Below are 15,119 nucleotides of genomic sequence, written 5' to 3'. Positions count from 1 at the left end.
GATTTCATTCAAGTCTTCTTTCTGTTGCTGCCTGTGTTGTTGGCGATCGGCTAAAATTAGCGGGCAAACAGTATCCGGCGGTGCCGAATTCTTAGTTGGCCCGCAGCACCCCTCAGCAGATGTCATTTTGCAAGAGAAGGAGGGCCGAAAAAAAAGGACAGTCGCAACTGAGGATGGTAAAAAAATATTTAATTGAGTTGTTGCCAAGCAAAAGCATGGGCGAAGAAATGAGAATGGCGATTTCAGTGGTGCGCCAATCTAAATAGTTCAGCACCTAAATAAAAAGAATTAAAGAATAGATAATTCAAGCCATTCACGGTGTTACATCAATAAAATATGTTACTTCAAACTCAATAGTCGATTAATTTTTTTAACAAAATATTATTTATTTATATGCAAAAAAATGCAAATTGAATTATGCTGCTAAATAATCAGGCATCCATCGATTATTGAACTTATTAGAGTTTAATTTGATGAATTCTTCAATTATTTTCGCAGTCAAATATTTTTTGCATTAATTTCTCATTAATCTATGAAATGTAAAAATTTTCACTCCTCGCAGTTCTCGCCAAAAATTCAATCTTCCATACAAATCAATTCCGCATAAAATTTTTATGGTTCTAAAGGTTTCAAATATACATAAAGGAGTTGAACACAAAAAGGGGGTCGCTCTATATTAATGAAAATATTTTGGAGCTGGCACAATTACAAACAGCAAAAGCACTATTAATAGCGCCTCTCCCGAGATATAACTCTCAAACAATATCCTCTTCTCGTGTCCCTGCTTTTTTATTTTGTGCTCTCCGCGCACAGCACCTGGTCCAATAAATTAAGAATGCGTGCGCGTGTGACTGTGCGGTGGTGCAAAATAAGAGAAACACCCTTGAGAAGAGATGATGAGCGGCAAAATGAGCAGCAAATACGTCCAAGGGAGCGCAGGCGCGCGTTTCGCTGTTCGCGGCCGCTGAATCGCCCCATCAAACTTTGTCGCGCCATTCATTTTGCACCTCGGATAGTGTGTAAGCCTCTTAATCACTCACAAGTTTTCTCTTGAAATTATAAAAGTTTGATTTATTTTCAAAAGTGAGTCTTTATCAGGATGAAAATGTCAAGTCAACTCTTGATGTTTGTTGCAATTATTTTGGCAAACAGTGAGTATTAGCCATATTTTATTTTATCTTTTTTAACATTTGATTTAAACGATTTGTACTTTAGTAAGACGAAAAATTGTGTCCGCCGGTTTCATAATTCACTCCCTTTCACACTTTCGTTTAAATTATATTTTTCCCCTAAAATTAAATTTTCAGATGATATTTATAATTTATAATTTATAGAATAAATTATACTTTTCTTTGTAATTGTATTTATTGCAACAAATATTATTATTTGCAAAAAAAAGTAATAATGTATTATCTTTTGTCAAATTATGAAAAAAATATCTTAAACGCTTGCTGAGTGCAAAACGTATTAGCATGCAACATTTGCTCCCATATATATATTTTTATCCCATTTGCACGCTCCTCTGATTTTTCTGCGAAAAAAGAAGTTGCGGGCACATTCAGTAATGCCCTGTAATTTAATTAGGACGTAAAATAGGGGCTGGTTGCTCAATATGTGCTGACATTTGCTCCGGCAAAGGTTCTGCAAAGTGTTGACACTTCGTTGAGGAAGGATTTCACTTTTTTGGCTTCACACCTCTCATGCTATACCGATGGAATGCTCGAAACATTTTACGGTCCCCCAAATATCCAAATCGTAAAATATGGAACGATAATATACATATATGTATAGGCCATAAGCCATAAATAAAGTTTTATAATAAAATTATTAATTTTTTTGAAGAACTAACAAAAAATTTAAATAAAGCGCAATGATCACTGTTGTTTGGTTCAGAACAAAGTTCATATAATATATATAGATGTCAGAGATTAAAGTTCACAAGATTTACATAGATCAATTTGCATTCTATGTTTATCCCAGTCACAATTAATTTATAATAGCTAGAATCTTTTCCAGGGATTTTTTTAATTGAATTTAATAAAATTCATCAACTCGTATCGCCTTTATGTAAGCTCTTCCTATAAAAATATGCTTCTTGGCTATTTTCTACACGTATTACAACACTATTAACTTCAAAATTTCATCTTGAAATACATTTTTATGTAATATCTTTTTTTAACAATTTTGCTTTTTCTCAGGATGCTTGGGATTGCGGGACGTGCGTGTGATTGTCCCTACGGCTGTGATGTCTGGACACGGCGCCAAGCTCATTTGCGTGTTTGACTTGCAAGGAGAGAGCCTTTATGCAATTAAATGGTACCGCGGACAGCGAGAAATATATCGCTTCATGCCGCGGGAATCTCCGTCGCAGACTTCCTTCCCGATTTCCGGCATTGAAATAGACGTATTTTTATAATAAAACTTAAAAAAAAAACTTTTCGATTTAAATAAAAAAATTCCAGATTTCTAAATCAGATGCAAATAACCTCAAGATTAAATCAATACACGCAGATCTGTCCGGAAATTTTACGTGCGAAGTCACAGCGGACGATTCATTCAGCTCTGTCTCCGTTACCCAAGCCATCTTGGTAGTAGGTAAATATGACCGTTTCTTCTTTGTGTGTGTGATACTTGCAATTAATTCCCTTCTGCAATAATGTATCAAAAGAGGATTAGAGCTACAAAAGAGCTTTGGAGTTGGAGTTAGTTGGTCAATGCCAACAGCTCGTGTTTTCAATAGGTGATATTTATATCATACTGAGACCTCCCCTGTGTGTAACATTGGAAGTTTGTTTTTTGAAACGTGATACAATGTGCTCATTCCGAGACCTCTATTTCAAGAAATGCCGGACAGGGCGCCAATAATCACAGTGGAAAAGAAGCGCTCCGAAAACAGTGGGCAGATTATCACTGCCAATTGCACCAACATCCACTCTCGGCCGCCCGGAAAACTCAATCTTTTCATCAACGAAGAGCCAGTAAGCTAATTTTTTTTTTAATTATAAAAATATTTTTGTAAATTTTAAATTTAGGTTGATGAAACTGATCTGGAGAGGTTCATGGTTCCAGATGGAAAGTCGCAGCTCGAGGTTGCGAGCCTGACAAAAATTATAACAGAGGAGCAGCTTGAAGACATGAGCTTCAGTTTACGACTTAAGTGCGTGAGCAGCGTTTTTACATTCAAACGGATGACAGAAGTTCTTTTAATTGAGCAAAGACTGCGGTCAGAATCTATTTTGGCACCCACAGAGTCGAGTTCTCCTTCAAACTTTACAAGAGGTAAAGAATTTAATTAAGACCTTGTGTTATTAATTGAGGTTTAGACTCTTAATCCTTTTCAGATATTGCGTCGGTACTCTGGTTTTTTACTATACTCTTTGTTCTGAGGTGAATTTATATAGAGTTTATTTAGGAGTTTCATTGTTCAAAAGCTGGAATTATATTTTTAAAAAAATTCTAAAATATTGTGATAAGAATAAAAATGTGAATAAATGTTGGAAAGTAGACAAAAATGTGGTTGAGAGAATGTGCATATTTTTGCTGCTTAATTGTTACATTTTTTGTAAAAATCTACTTTTAAATTAAACAGAATTACATAATCCGGCCAGTTCACTCATCATGATATTGCATGAAACAGTGGATTCAATTTTTGATTCGAGTGTGTTATGTGGTGTGATAAATAAAAGTACTTTGAGATTTCTCATTTTAAATATACATATATTTTGAAGCTAAAAAGCCAATTTGTGAGCACATGCATAATTTCAAATCGACCTTATTGTTATAAATATAATAATAATAATAGCTCTGAATCCCCCAGGGATCTCGTAGTTCACTTGTATATCAGAATAAAATTGCCATAGAAACGTTTTAATTTTAAAAAATCAGCACAATAAATTATGCTCTTTTAATAGCAAAGAGGTACGTTCGCAATAAGCTAGGCTTTTGATTACCACAAAAAACAATTATTATTTAATAAATATTACTTCCCGAAGCAAAATATTTTGGCCTCATTTTAAAACTAGTTGCGCGTTTACATAGTGTGCAACACTGAAATTGCAATAATTCAGGTGGCCAATTTCGTAAGTAAAAAGTGATGAAATGATTTCCGAAGTTTCGTACAAAAACGCTTAGCAGATGAAATCATTTTTACAGGCACAAAAAAGTTTTGAAGTAAAAAAGGTGGTAAACATTAATCAGAACAATTTAAAAAAAAACTCATCGCAAGTCAAAATAGGCCACCTTGATTAAATATTTAATATCATTATATGATTTGGCTTTGCTTACGAGTACACGGTCTTTTCCACCCATTCCTCAAGTGTAAATGCAGCTGTGTTGGTATTGTCAGGATCCCTTTCCTTGAACATGTCTGGAGTAAGAAAAAAATTAAGACCTACGTCAAGAAATAAACCAAAATTTGTTTTTACCAATCATTGATCTGAGGCGCACAGCGCAAGCGATGAAGTCGTCGAACGAGATTCTGCCCTCCTTTGTGCCATATCGGTGCATGAGAATGTTCAGGATGTGATTGTTGAGACGGTAACCAGCAGAGTTCAAAACCTGGCGCAGCTCAAAAGCACTCAACGACCCGGTTCTTTCCTTGTCGTAAAGTTTGAAGACTGACTGGAAAATAATTTATTAAATTAAAATTCATATAAAATGTGGGCATTAATGAATGAATTTACCCTCCAGTTTCGGACGTCCATCCACAAAATCTTGAACTCCTCCAGTCCGAGCTTGCCAGAGCGGTCGACGTCCATCATTGCCACCATACTGCGGCAAGTTTCCTTCGAGAATCCCTCAAATTGAGGCTCTGTTTGATTAATTGCACAATTAATTTCCAACTTCAACAAATTTAATCACAGGAACAGTGACTGGTTAGATTGGCATGTGCATGTGCAAGCAGATGAGTAAAAGCAGGATTAGAGAAAAAAGCAAAGTCACAAAACCAAATTAAATTCAAACGGCTGATTTTGGGGCCAGAAAGGCGCAGCAACCACATGTAGAACTGTAAAATAATTCTACAATCTAATAGAGAGCGTAATTTTTCACATTTTTATTAGCTTTTTTAAAGGGGTCAAATTCAATTTTCATTTGGGGTAATAACAGCTTTGTGCGTCCCAAGATCTTATCAAACAAAAGGGAACATATAGAAAAAATAAACTATTTAAACACTCTCACAAATCAAGGAAAAGCTTTGGTGTAAAAGTCCTTTATTTATAATGCGCTTTTAATCCGAGTTTACTCTGCACTTAGAATCAAAAGCTTTAAGTTAATAAGTTGGAAGGCTTCAGTTTAATAAGCAACCCCATCAAAACGGCTTCGGTTGACGCAAAAAAAAACCCAGAGACTTCTTTAGCCAAGCCTCTTTCTTACCAAACATTTGTCCAAGTGGCGTATCTTTGCACACGACTCCGCATAAGAGAGACATAATTGATCCGAGGAAGGAGTCCGAGGGTTGCATTGGAAGTGTTGGGGCGCCTTGTGGGAAGTCTGTTTACACATACACAGTCACATACAAAAAAACGTCAGAGATTTTGAGAAATAAATGCTTTAGCCGCGTCTTAGTTAAAGCTGTGAAAGCTTACGGAGTGTCAAATTTTATAAAATAAAACAAACACAAAAAAGCTTAACAGAAAAACAAAAATGAATTCAGTAAAATAAAAAATAAAATAAATAGGTTTTAGGCTGCTAGTCTAAATGCGACTGAATTACTTCATGAAAAAATAAACTTATATGATGCAAATATATATATGCAGATGAGTTAAACACCTGTTACTCTTTTTTCAATGGCGAGCAGTCACATTAACTCTTTTTATCTTGAAGGAATCAAATCTTTTGTTACGAGAGCAATTTCAAATTTAACAAGCTATAAGAAGTGCATTTATGTCTTACCGTCTTTCATGGCAAAATCTAAAAGTTGCTTCAATTCCATCCAGTCAACCTCCATGTCCTCCCCAGCAAGTTTTTTGAAGAACTCTTTGATCTTGTTGTTTGACTCTTCATCCTCCTCATTTTTGAGTTCAGGATCGTCTTTGACCTGTTAAATATCAAATAATGAAAGAAAAATTCATCCAAACCTAAATAAAACTTACTCTGGTATCTATTTCACCCAACCCAACTTCTTCGTCATTTTCCCTGTAAATAAAAATTGATTAGTTTCAGTGGACAAACTCTGAAATAATTCCTTACTCCATGTTATTCATGTGTTCAGAGAACACTCGAAGAAGGAATTCTCCTTCTTCGTTAGCATCAAATGTGGAAGGTACAATGCAATAAGTGCCAGGGGGCAGCTTGAACCTTTCAGAAACCTCTCGCAGGTTGATGAATGACTTAGACCTTGCGACAGAGGCATTGTACTTGAAGAAATCAAGGGGAAGAGGCTTCGGTTGATTTTCCGGGTTGTCAAGCTGGATTTAATTACTTAAAATTAAAAGTGATAAATGGAAATAACAAAGTAACTTGCCTTGTAAAGGGCAAAGCCAATGGTTAGGCACTCTGCACCCATCTTTCTCTGCGACCTCCTGTTTTTCTGCATCAAAGCAACTATGACTGTACACATGGACTCGTCATCGTCCTCATCGGGATCTTCTAGTGTGATGATGTATTGGGGGTTGTGCCAGAATGTCTCTATAAATTTGATTTATTCAAAACATGAATTAAATAAACTAATGAGCTTACCAATAAAATTACGGCAACCGCCAGCAGTGATGCCTCTGACCCACTCGCCCTCGAACACGCTCATTTCCCACTTCTTGCCATCTCCAATTTCGTCCTCAGTTAAGGAATCAGGATTCAAGTTGCAGATCTCAAGACGTGAGAAATATTTGGTGAAGTCTCTGTACGACATCCAGAATTCACCATCGTCATCAAAAGTCAATCCAATTTCCTCCTTTTCGTTCTGGGGAATAAAGCGCCACTCCGCAGATCTTCAAAAATTAATTTTTTTTTTTAAATACTCAGAGAATAAAATGTTTATTACTTATCGGACCAAGCACCGTTCCACTCTGCCTCATTTCCCCAAGGATTCCTCAACCTGATGAGAGGAATTTTGCCAGACATGGTTGGCGTTGTGATGTCCACGTACTTGACGCGGGTGATACTGTATGCATGACCTTTGACAAGGCCCTCGGGCGTCCGTGCCTCCAACACACTAGGATCAGGCTAAAAAAATCACTTTTTTATATACGAAATTCAATGACATAAAAATTGTTATACCTCGATGGAAGCGCCCATCAGAGACGACCGTTCAAAGGCCTTCAGCAGAATCTTGTAAAGATTCGGATCAGGGTTCTGCAGGTCGTGCCACTCGGTGACTCCACCAGTGAAGTCCTCCATGGCCTCACAAGTAGTTCCACCTTTAAGGGCCTCATAAGAACCATGCAGCCTAAATGAATAGTAAATAAGTTATTTTTGATTGAAATTAAAATGCCTTACTTAGCATAAGCCTTCTCCAAAAGGGCGCTCCAAAACTCATTTTGCTGGGAAGACCTGAGGAACACCAGCTGGCCATTATAGGTTGGAAGTCGGTCATCCACTACAACATCTACCCAACGTCCATACTGCCAAAATCTATGGAAACAATCAATGACAAAATTCCTTCCAATTGAAAAAAATCTTACCTAAAATGGAATATGCCTGCATATTGGTCGGTAAAACTCTGGTCATGAGGAACCACCTGGCAGAAAAGTGAATTGTGAAGGGTCAAGTTGGCCACTGCAGCCAACAACCAGCAGTCGCCTGATGATATTAAAATAAAAAATTATTCAATTTATTTTTTTTTAGATTTTTGAAAAAAACCTAACCTAATTCTCCTTGCTGGATGTCAAATCTAGAATAACCTTCAACAAACAACCTTGGATCGGACGTGATTTCCTTGAAATTGATTGAATTAACTTTTGATTAGGAATTTAATTTAACACTATAAATACCGTTGGACGGAGCCATTCAAAGGAACGTGGTGGTCGTCTGCTGAAGAAAATTGACGTATCTGTGCAGGGAAACTCGGGATCCTCGAATAAGGCGCCACTTGCCAAACAATCGTCACGCAATTTGATGAAATCTTGGACAGTGCCTCTGTTGCGAATACCAGATCCTTTGTCTCCCAACTGAAAAATAAAATTAATTTGATAAAATATTAAGAACATAAATTTAATAAAGAATCTTTATATCTTTAATTAAAATAATCACATAAATTTAATTTATCTTCCATTGTAAAAAAATATTAATTAGAGTAGTCATGAGACATGAATTTTGTTTATTTTTGCTAAAAAGTATAAAATTTTTTTATTTTTAATCGCTCTTAAAACTATTCTGTTAAATTGAAAGTAATATATTTGAGGATTCAAAGTTCCTGCAACTTTCGCCCTTTTGATCTTTAGTGCTGGGGGTTTAAATTTAAGTTGGGCGCAAAAGGAGCCATTAAATGTGCTAATGGCGGAGCTGAACTTTTCAAGTTGACATTCAGCAGGGCGGTAGCTAACAATGAGGGTGGCATTAAACACCTGCAGAAATAAGCATTCAGAATTTTCGGGAGAAATAATCTAAATCAGCGCGTCAGACAAAATCGTGCACTCTAGAATTCATCACAAAATAATAATGATAATTATATCACCTCAGGTTGCGAGTCAAAGAGATTCGCGTGCCAAGCGTTTTACTACGCTGCACCCATAAAAAAGGCCAATTCCACGCATCACACCCACACTTCTCCAGATGAGTTTTGGGCCTAATTGTGCGGTGGATTTCCAAGATATTTTCCTCTCTAGTCATTCACATAAAATTTATGGTATTTCCAAAGCCTTTATATGTTTAAATGATCTAAGAATAATTGAATTGTTGAGAGAGATGAAAAAATTTATAAAAAAGGAAATTTAAAAATAAATATTATCCACCCATTTAAATGGCATAAGACTTATGAATGTAAAAAATTTAATTTTTATTTAATGAAAGCTTTCAGATCCTTGAAAGGAAAAATTAATGTAAATTTAATTCTCGCTTGTATGGGAAGTGAATCAGAGTTGATTGAGATGCACCTGATGTTCGAACGGTTTTATTTCATATTGCAAATTGCTTACTGCTCGTAAACAGGTTGAGCTCCAATTGCGGCAATAATAATCACGGTCTTGCAAACTGACTCAAAAGAAAATTATCTCGCACCGACAAAGGCAAACAATAGATAGAGATAAATAACAGTAATCCTTTTGCTGCCTTTAACTAAGAAATATATAAATATGATTTAATTTTTTTGCGATATTCTAAATGCTTTTTACTCGCGAAATACAAATTAATATTAATGGCAGAGCGCAGACGACTGCATGGCGTGAAAAGCGGAAAGATGAGCCGGCAGGCTGGCGGAGAGGAGGAAAGAAATTGCATACGCCAGGCTTTATTATGGAATCCCAAATGGGAACTGTGGCGTTCGCTAAAAGGCCCACGCCCTCTTTGTAAAGTAATTCCCAGCGATTCATTTCTTTGGGTGGCAGCAAAAGAATGGTAAAGGAGTAAAAAGTGTAAGAGAGGCCACTGATATGCCATCGCACACGAAAGGAGACGGTGATCTTTGCCAACGAGAATTTCGCCATCATGTGCTAAATCTCACACTTAACCTAAAATTCAGATGAAAACTCAAAAGAACTAAAAATTATTTTTACTTTCAATAAAGAAACTGGGTAAAAATAAATGAAATCTTGGAATTTGCTAAAGTTGCAATAATTACGTTTCTTAAAAATTTAGCATTCCATTTGCATATATTTATTATTGTTTTTTTAATTGGAATAATTAAATTAAGAAAATATATTTTATATAATAGTTCATATATAGTTAATACAATTTCAAATTATATTTCCGACATCATAAAAGATAAATAATAATAATTACTTTATGAAATAAAATCTTAAATAAAATTTCAAATTTAATTGCAAAAAAGGAACAATGCAACTTTGAATTTTGCTCCGCCCGAAAAAAAATTTTGCACACGCCAGCAGAAGCAGCTGCGGCGTCTGGAGAGAAATAAATGATTTAGCAAATGGGATGCGCACCACTTTGAGGTTGTGAAGCGTCGGCAGGACCCTGTTGATGTCGGCCACCTTTCGCACGTACTTGTTGAAGATGGCGGCCAACGGGTCCTGGCCGTTGAGCAGGGCTTGGAGCCCTTCTTGGGCCATTCTCGCGCGTCCCTTTTTGACTCGGCCTCACTGACGGAAGGACTGACACAACCAGCGGTCGGTGCCGCTCTGGTGACCGGTGACGTCACCTCCCCTCCCCACTCTGCTCCTCCGACCTGACTGAGTCAGTCAGTGTCGGTGCTCACCTTTACTTTACTGCGTGCGCATCCAACTTTTGACGAAAAACTTGTTTTCGCATGGGCAAGGTCAACAATTTTAAGCGGACAACCAACGATTTCTTGATTGGAGCTATGCTTTTTCAAGCTGGAGAAAAAAAATGTTGAAATAAATCATATCATAGGTTTTCTAAAGAGGTTCCAAAGTGTTTTGTAACACATTTTTTTTTTTAACAAATTATAGATGATAGAGTCATGTAATATGCGGATAATATCATATTGTGCTGAATAATTCTAAATAATAAACTGAATGCAGAATTAAATTTTATGATTGTTTATTTTATTCCTTTAAAAACTGATAAATATGGATGACAAAAATATGAAAATTAAATAGTTTAAATAATAGTTTGATAAAAAGTTTTATAATTTAAAATCTTCAAATATGTTAAAATAATGAAATTAAAATTAATATAAAAATGTCTGTGAATTATGTACAATTTGAAGGAATCCAATGCATACAATTTTAAGATTTACTATTTTAATTTAATTATAATTTATAAGTTCTTTAAATCTGTCTTTTACTGATTTTTTTTTAAATCATATTGATCCAGAAGTCTATGGTAGCCTGAGTTTACTATTATAGTGAGTTGCTAAATAAAATTTAAATGATAAATGCAGATTTTTAGTACAATTTTAAAATTAAGCTTTATCATCATTGATGAAAATAAGTTCATTTGTTTAATATTTTCATGACGGCTAAATAAGCTCAAAGAGTGTCGATGTTGCCAACAATGCTCCTGCCAGAAGATTGGCAAGACCCGATTGTTAGAAGCATTAAATTTCTATGAATACAAAAATACAATCCACAATCTGACATCCATATGATCAGGACAGATAATCAATATTTTTTTCATAAAAAAAAACTTCTGACAAGTAGATATTTTCAGTTTTGTTTGTTGTTTGTCAGTCGATTTTATATCAGATGTTGTGTGTTTGTATCTGAATAGACGAATAGAGAACAAATAAAGGAATAAAGGAAATGTTGGTGATATATTGAATGAACTTAACGTGGTGTACTTTGTTTTTTTAAAGATTAGTTCAATTATTGGTATAATTTTAATCTGGTGTGGAAGACAATTTAATTTTGCGTGTCTTTAATGAGAAAAGATCAGAGAAAGATACAATTTATTATTTTTTGGCATTAATTACAAGAAAATTACCCTTAACCAGATGTTTCTGACTTATTTTAAAAGCTTAAAAATTAATTATCAAAAATTTACAAATACTGCAAACCAAGAAACATCTATGAGATACAAATATATTTATTCTATTTCATTTTTATGCACAAGCAATATTAAATAGAAATAATTTATATTCCTTTATAAATTCAATTATTCAATTAATTTTTCAGGCTATAAAGAAGCAACTCAGTCTTTACTATGTTTGCTTTTTCTTCGGAGCTGAATTTTCTCGGCACCGTTTTTTTCTTGCAGGGCCACAAAGAAGTGCATTCGAATGCAATCTCGGACTTGACCTTGCAGCGAGGGCTAGGCCACTGCGATTATTATTCTCCAACACTCCCATCCATTTATGTTAAAGTCCTATGAGGTCCCAACTGTTCTCCGCTTTTTTAATTGGGTGAAGCAAAATGCATCACATGGCCTGGCGCACAAACAAAATTCTTCTCAAGGCTAGCAGCGAACACAAAAAACTCGGCTCTGCTATTATAGTCAGAGCGCTGCAGTTGTCCTCTGGTTTTAAAAACCACAAGAAGAGACAGGACCCGCGGCGTTAAAGTTTATGTAAATATTTGCTCACATTAAAATAAACAAAGAACCTATTTTAATAAATAAAACATATAAATTACATCATATAAATATATAAAATAATTATATTTAGTCATTGCACAATAAAATGCAGCTATGCAGTAGAAAGAGAAAGAAACGGAATCGGAAAATCGATTGCTAAGGGTGCGTGTTTGGAAGCAACAGAAAAGTGCTTCGGTTCTGTTGCGTGAGAATAATTGTTTAGAATACGGTATTTAAATAGAAAAAAAGGGGGTGCGTATACTCAATTCGTTTCTCAAATTCGTTTGTAAAGTAAAATTTTGTAAAAAAAAAAATGACAAATTTGATAAAGGAAATTTAAAAAAAAAATTCTATTTATTTCTCACCCTGTGCCCTCGATTGTGTCTGCGAGCGGTGGAGTTTGCGACCGCGTCCTTGACGGCCGTTTCGACGGCCTCCATGGTGAAGCCCAGCACCGTGAGGGCGCCTTCCTTGGCCGCCTCGCTCCACGAAGTCCATTTGAACGCACTCGCCTCGCTGAAGTGCGTTTTCGTGCACTCGGCTTCCTCGACCATCGCGAATTTGGATTTTTGGTTTTAGGCCGAAAAAGGAATTGCACTCGCGCGAAACGTCAACAACTTTACTCGTTTCTCCTCATCATATGGGCGTGCAACCTTTTTTTTATGACAGCTCTGCGGAGGCGCATGCCCATTCCGAGGGGTGCAAAAGGGTGTGTTCCTGCTGCAGGCAGAGGCGGAAGGGGGGAAGCGGCGGGAAATGGAGCATAAATGCATTGGCCGCGTGGCGTCTGTGCTCCATAAAACTCGTGGCGCACCTCGCCTTGACCGACTTTGTTTTAGTATGACTATAATTTTTAAATTTTCCGGATCCTCTTTTGTAATGCCTCATAAATTTAGTTAGTTCATTCCGACAGTTTTCTCAGTAGAAGTCATTAATCTTTAGTGAACGTTTTAGGAATAAATTGGCAAATATAATTGAACATAAATCCTTTTTGTTATTATATAGATTCTACTTATTTCATCTGTTTTTTTTCTGCTCGTTTACTATACGAATACGATTTATCAGACAGAAGGTTTTTGTATTTATTCTTCCTAACATTTCCTCGACCGAAAAGAACGATCCATCTGAACTAAACACAAAAATAGAATCTCAAGCATCTTTTCCAATGTCTATCTCGGTCGTGCGTGTCAATTTATAGAACTTACGCAACATTATAGGCGCGCATTCATTTTTCGCATAGACGGACGCCGCTGAGTGAAAACGACTTGTTTATTTCCTTCCTCCAGCCAAAAGGCAATTTTATAAATTTAGGCTTTTTTAGATTTTAAAGTTGGTCTCGTCAAGTCTCGTTATCAAAATTTTATAAAAATAAAATTCAATGAAATAATTTTAATTTTTAAATAAAACTTTTTAATTTTTTTTTTTAATTATTTTCCTATGGTGGAAATGGTTTTTCTTACTTATTTTAGTACTCCATAAAATTGAATACTTTTTATCTCTGTTTCTGAAATCCAATACTGTTCAATGTTTCTCCACTGTACCCTTTTGTTCTAAGGGCAAAAGGTGCAAATAACTTTTGCAAAAATCATTATCATTACAAAAGTGGAGCTAATTTCGACAGATTTTAATTAGTCCCACTTTTAAATAGTCTTTGCCAGTTGTTTACACAGTTATATATGTTCTTTTAAAAAGCTTTTACACGACGAGAATTCTTTTGCGCCGGTGTGATTCACACTAGATTAGACTTCGTGCGCAACGGCGAATAATACACCTGTGTGTTATTTGCAGGGAACTGTCTGTCTGCATAAGGCGCAGAGGACAAAAGATAAGCTCTGTGAATGCTATTCAACTGCCAAAGGAGCATAAAAAAGCGGAAAAATATATTTTTAATAATTACTCGTATCAGCTTTTACTGAAAAGAGTGAATGGTTGTGATGACGGAATAATAAAATATTTATCTTCGTCCATCCGCAGCAAATTAAAATTGTTTTAGCACCCTCTTGTTTGTATAAACCGCGCGCGCGAAACGGAAGGGTTAAATCTTTTTTGGTTTCTCTTGATCTTACACTAGACCGCCGAGGAAACAGTCCCAGTTTTTATTTTGTTTTTTCTATTTTTGGACGCCACATGCTGTCAAGGAAAATTTTGGTCAACATGCATGTCGAATCCTTATAGTCTGCCACCCGTTTTTTGCAAGTAGAATTGTTTAAAAAATTACATCGATGCGTGTCTGTGTCAAAATGTCAACAATAATTAAGGGCAATTATTTTCAAAATATTGATGCGCGAAACTAATTTAAATTAGTTTTCTTGCACAATTAGAGATTTAGTTCCAGTCTAAATAATGCAAAATAAATTATTTTTCAGTTAAAAATAGTGCATAAAGTTTCCTTACATTGAAAGCGTCCTTGCCAGGATGGAAAACGTCTCCAAATCCGGTCAATCCTCCCTTGAGCAACCTGTTCTTGAGGTGGTAACTTCCCTTTGTCCAGGGCGTACCGCCAGAGCCTCCCTCGCCCTGGCCGCCACTGTTGACCAAATTTTTGAAGGCACCCCGCAGATTTCCAAGGTTGCCAGGTAAGCGAAATGACCCCCTGGACAGCACTTGACGTCAAACCCAAAAGCGATAAGAAAATAATAAAAGAATACCCTGAGTCAGGCATCTGAAATCCGAATTGCCTGAAGCCCTCGTTGAGCAGGCCTGGCAAGTTGTCCCCATCCATACGGATGGGGAAGCTGTTGAACAGGGAGGACATGCCGACCGACTGACTGGGCTAACCACCGTAGCTTCTGTCAAGTGAGAAGCACACCTGGAGCGGTGCCAGGACAGCCGGAGGGGTGCCTGTCTAAATTTACACTGACAAAAAGTGAGGAAGCGCCACCCAGTATCGCGCGCGCCGTGTTATAAACAACCTAAATGGCTTTGCCTCAACGTCAAACCGAGTGTGCGTCCTCCCTAACCAAGAACAGGACCTATTTACTCCCACTGATAACAAATAATAGCGCGAGCTAAACTGCATGTTTACGTTCACTTGA

At 36.3% G+C, this 15,119-nt stretch overlaps 2 protein-coding genes across 8 annotated transcripts; one reads left to right on the top strand and one right to left on the bottom strand.

The window, feature by feature from the left end:
- Positions 1 to 971: 971 nt before the first annotated feature.
- On the top strand, positions 972 to 3,984 carry LOC132200462 (uncharacterized). Of its 3 annotated transcripts, XM_059625939.1 has the most exons (7): positions 972 to 1,019; positions 1,085 to 1,151; positions 2,199 to 2,404; positions 2,463 to 2,595; positions 2,842 to 2,978; positions 3,033 to 3,279; positions 3,342 to 3,984. In XM_059625939.1, the coding sequence occupies exons 2-7, from the start codon at positions 1,100 to 1,102 to the stop codon at positions 3,389 to 3,391; spliced, it is 825 nt and encodes a 274-aa protein (XP_059481922.1). In that variant the 5' UTR covers positions 972 to 1,019; positions 1,085 to 1,099; the 3' UTR covers positions 3,392 to 3,984. The 3 variants fall into 3 exon arrangements, with proteins under 3 accessions (XP_059481922.1, XP_059481921.1, XP_059481923.1); XM_059625938.1 differs by having other exon boundaries at positions 985 to 1,151; XM_059625940.1 differs by having other exon boundaries at positions 985 to 1,151; positions 3,324 to 3,984.
- On the bottom strand, positions 3,554 to 14,917 carry LOC132200461 (calpain-B). 5 transcript variants are annotated; one of them, XM_059625933.1, is made up of 17 exons: positions 14,733 to 14,913; positions 14,479 to 14,677; positions 7,929 to 8,105; positions 7,803 to 7,872; positions 7,620 to 7,737; positions 7,435 to 7,569; positions 7,216 to 7,384; positions 6,980 to 7,161; positions 6,679 to 6,926; positions 6,464 to 6,627; positions 6,190 to 6,407; positions 6,093 to 6,135; positions 5,893 to 6,037; positions 5,374 to 5,490; positions 4,683 to 4,810; positions 4,425 to 4,620; positions 3,557 to 4,366 (listed from the first exon to the last, which is right to left on the bottom strand). In XM_059625933.1, exons 1-17 carry the CDS (start codon positions 14,837 to 14,839, stop codon positions 4,281 to 4,283), a joined length of 2,502 nt encoding a protein of 833 aa, XP_059481916.1. In that variant the 5' UTR covers positions 14,840 to 14,913; the 3' UTR covers positions 3,557 to 4,280. The 5 variants fall into 5 exon arrangements, with proteins under 5 accessions (XP_059481918.1, XP_059481920.1, XP_059481916.1 ...); XM_059625935.1 differs by lacking the exon at positions 5,374 to 5,490 and having other exon boundaries at positions 3,554 to 4,366; positions 14,733 to 14,917; XM_059625934.1 differs by lacking the exons at positions 14,479 to 14,677; positions 14,733 to 14,913 and adding an exon at positions 12,450 to 12,734 and having other exon boundaries at positions 3,558 to 4,366.
- Positions 14,918 to 15,119: the final 202 nt, after the last annotated feature.

The sequence above is a fragment of the Neocloeon triangulifer genome, unplaced genomic scaffold (genome assembly GCF_031216515.1).
Source record: "Neocloeon triangulifer isolate White Clay Creek 2 clone unplaced genomic scaffold, ASM3121651v1 ptg000014l, whole genome shotgun sequence".
NCBI classification, from domain to species: Eukaryota; Metazoa; Arthropoda; class Insecta; order Ephemeroptera; family Baetidae; genus Neocloeon; species Neocloeon triangulifer.
Note: the sequence above shows the minus strand (reverse complement) of the source record. Positions and strands in the feature narration are given on the sequence as shown.

What these genes read in the sequence shown, in the direction of transcription:
- LOC132200462 (XM_059625939.1), top strand. Translation starts at nt 1,100, where the DNA reads ATGAAAATGTCAAGTCAACTCTTGATGTTTGTTGCAATTATTTTGGCA. An exon ending in TTTCCGGCATTGAAATAGAC is followed by an intron (nt 2,405 to 2,462) that starts GTATTTTTATAA and finishes AAAAAATTCCAG; the next exon opens with ATTTCTAAATCAGATGCAAA. An exon ending in CCAAGCCATCTTGGTAGTAG is followed by an intron (nt 2,596 to 2,841) that starts GTAAATATGACC and finishes CTCTATTTCAAG; the next exon opens with AAATGCCGGACAGGGCGCCA.
- LOC132200461 (XM_059625933.1), bottom strand. Translation starts at nt 14,839, where the DNA reads ATGTCCTCCCTGTTCAACAGCTTCCCCATCCGTATGGATGGGGACAAC. An exon ending in CGGTTGCCGTAATTTTATTG is followed by an intron (nt 6,628 to 6,678) that starts GTAAGCTCATTA and finishes TCAAATTTATAG; the next exon opens with AGACATTCTGGCACAACCCC. An exon ending in GAACACATGAATAACATGGA is followed by an intron (nt 6,136 to 6,189) that starts GTAAGGAATTAT and finishes TTTTATTTACAG; the next exon opens with GGAAAATGACGAAGAAGTTG.